The sequence below is a fragment of the Guillardia theta genome (assembly GCF_000315625.1).
Source record: "Guillardia theta CCMP2712 unplaced genomic scaffold GUITHscaffold_30, whole genome shotgun sequence".
Lineage (NCBI taxonomy): Eukaryota > Cryptophyceae > Pyrenomonadales > Geminigeraceae > Guillardia > Guillardia theta.
This window is the reverse complement of record NW_005434644.1, coordinates 2,422-5,635: the sequence shown is the minus strand read 5'-3', so window position 1 is coordinate 5,635 and position 3,214 is coordinate 2,422. Positions and strand designations below refer to the sequence as shown.

At 48.9% G+C, this 3,214-nt stretch overlaps 1 protein-coding gene across 1 annotated transcript; it reads right to left on the bottom strand.

Moving 5' to 3' along the window:
- Positions 1 to 1,133: 1,133 nt before the first annotated feature.
- On the bottom strand, positions 1,134 to 1,633 carry GUITHDRAFT_152335 (hypothetical protein; the record flags this gene model as incomplete). Its single annotated transcript, XM_005833297.1, has 2 exons — positions 1,486 to 1,633; positions 1,134 to 1,453 (listed from the first exon to the last, which is right to left on the bottom strand). Coding segments are annotated over exons 1-2 (355 nt in total), but the record flags the coding sequence as incomplete, so codon positions are not given.
- Between the last annotated feature and the right edge of the window lie 1,581 nt (positions 1,634 to 3,214).

Sequence of the window (3,214 nt, the reverse complement as noted above, 5' to 3'; positions counted from 1 at the left end):
AACTTCGTCATGTCGCTGTGGGTCCTTGAAGGAAGTGGTGAGTGCTCATATTGACTAAAGATTTTGTTACAAATATTGGTACCAGGAACACTTGAAGACAGTACAAATCATGATGAGTGTTTTCCAAACTTTGAAACCTGGTACAAATCAGTACTGGATTATTGTTTATAATTAAGTTGTATGTGACTCAGAAGAAAAAATGAACTTCGGAATGGTGAGAGGCGGACTCGGGACAAGACATAATAATTGTTCAATACTGTCAGTGCCACGGTACGCATCCCGGCGGGCGCAGTTCAACTTTTAGTAGTATAGCAATATTCAAGTACACTGACTCGGTAAACTGTAAGTCATGGAAGTTAGGGTTTAGCCGGCCCGGGTCACAGTTGGGCCGCCGGCTTCATGATCGATGGTCGCAAGTTCACAGCTGTACATGTGAGCATCGTGCACGATCGATCTTTCAAGATTAGTGGTTTAGGGTTTAGGGTTTAGGGTTTAGGAGATACCAGAAGGGTTTGAACTTGATCATCAGTCAGCCGGATCCCGAAACTTAGGCGCACAGATAGCTTACTCCGCGCGCAGCAAACTTTTGGCGAACAGGGAACCGTTGCCTGATGAAAACTTTAGAGGAGTTATGCATACTGGTCAGGCACACATTCCTAACGGCGGAAGGCATTTCACAGCTGCCGCTATTGAGGGAGACATTATCCAAAGCAGGAAAAACAGATCCATGCGAATAGGATATGTCTTTCAACAACAAGCGATGACGTCAGGAGGAGGAATGAAAATCAATGGGAAATGCAGTATAATTCGAGCACATACGATCGCAACTGGCTTACTCCTTCCCTCGAGGAAGGCACACAAATGAGAGTCAAAAGGGGACATCAAGTCACAATAATGTATCAATCCACCCGCTTTCACCGCTTCATCACGAATACATTACGCATGGATACCATGCCAGGGTTTAGGGTTTAGGGTTTAGGGTTTAGGGAGTTCATGTCGCGTGCAAGGAGAGAGCAAGAAGGCAAGGAGGGGCAGCGCGTTCTCGCCACGGGCAACGGCAGCTGCTGAGCTTGAGCAGGAGGCGGAGAGCGACGACATAGAGCGTCGATCTCTTAGCTTCCTGTTCATAGCACTGAGTAAATTCGCAGAGATGCATGTGCTGGCCTGCTCGCTGAAGGTGGACAAGAAGGACCGACTGCGAGTGGAGATGAGGGAAGATGACGAAGAAGAGGAAGACATGGAGGAAGAGCAAGGCGAGGGCGCCGAGGAAGAAGACGGGGCGAGCCCGTACCGAGCTTGAGCTGAGCTCAAGGTAAGGAGAGAAGGTAGGAGGCGACCGAAAGCCAAGGTGAGGAGAGGCAACTCTCCTGACTGAGGCTGAGGAAGCTGAATGGAGGAGGAGTAGGTGGTGACCGAAGGCCAAGGTGAGGAGAGGCAACTCTCCTGACTGAGGCTGAGGAAGCCAAGAGAAGACAGCAGAAGTACAGAGTAGAAAGACGCCTCAGAAGCAGGGTTCGCATTGTAGGCCGTGTACTCCCAGTGCTCGAGCGCCTCTTTAGACTAGGATCAATTTGCATAAGCCCACAACGAGGCCGAGCAACATTCTAGCATTATAATAAACTCACATAATAATAATAATAATAATAGGGTTTAGGGTTTAGGGTTTAGGGTTTAGGGTTTAGGGTTTAGGGTTTAGGGTTTAGGGTTTAGGGTTTAGGGTTTAGGGTTTAGGGTTTAGGGTTTAGGGTTTAGGGTTTAGGGTTTAGGGTTTAGGGTTTAGGGAGAAAACCTCCCAGAGAGGGAAGGAGCGGAGGGGGGAAAGGCAGGAGGAGCAAAGGGGCAATGATTGGGCGCAGATGCATCGAAAAAGTTCAGACCCAGGTTTCCTCATCTCACAAAATGTGAATGGTTGCAATCACTTTGTTCTCAAGCACATCCTCGCATACTTAATCCAGTCCTTCCAACCTGGGGTTGTGCTACTACAAGAGGTAAGGGTCTCGGCCCGCGACGAGAACAAATTGAGGAAGATGATCAAGGAGAACTGGGCCTGCTACAGAATCTTCCTGGGGCCTGCAAAGATCAATGCGAAGAAGGGGAAAGGAGACCTGAGGTTGGTAACGCTGGTACATGCGGCCCTGTCGCCGTCACCCTCCCCTGCCGCTCACCAGGCGTGCAACAAAGAAAAGAAATATCGAAACCGAGTGTTTTCGATCAAAGTCGGAACAGGGAAAAACTCTTTCTTAGTCACAAACCTCCATCAGGTACCTGCGGAAAATGCGATTCGAGAGCAAGGGGAACTGTGGGCAGAGCTGCTACACCTCGCTCTGGGAACGAGAGAGACACACATCATAGCCGGAGACTTTAATGCAGCAAGAACCAACACAACAACACCAATGCGGAGAGGATATTCCCCCTCATCTATCACCGCAAAAGCAGATGAGAGATTCGAGAAATTCCTGGCAGACCTTTCCGCACACCGTACACTCTCATATGAACAGATCAGCGAGACTGGGACAACATTTACCTTCTCAACATGGTACAAACAAGAACTGATAGAAGCCAAACTCGACGCAGTTCTCGCTATTCACCCCCCAAGTGACGAGGACAACTTTCCAAACATCTCCCTTCAATCGTGGACGGTCGACGGCTGTGTGATAGGGGGAGCAGTTGATCACAGAGCCCTGGTGGTGCAAGTACACACCAAGTTCACGTCCGAGGAGACGCAGCTAATCCCACGAGTAGAAGTGCATCAGATGAATTCACGACAGAAGAAGGGGGAAACCCCTAAAAGCAGATGGGTGCTGGATCGCGATTCGTGGGAGGAGAAGAAGATCGAATGGGCGCAACAACTAGATGCAAACATACGAGACATGCGAGCTAAGGCGCAAGAATGTAACATTTGTGAGATGCTCGCCAACTCTCTACCACTAAAGGAGGTGAAAATCAGAAAGGGAGGAAGGCGACATTCGAACAAAGAACAAATGGATTTGAAGAGATCGATCCGCAACTTGCGGACTAAACTTAGGGAAGCATCACAGCAAAGCCCAGCGACTGGAGTACCTACGGAAGCTACATTACAAAGAGAATTGCGAACTAAGATCGAGAGGTTCAGAACGATATGTGAAGAACAAAACAACGAAGTTTTCCAAGAGATCTGCCAACAGCAGCAAACACGGCTAGGCACGGTAGGCAGCCGTGAATCCCAGAATGCAAT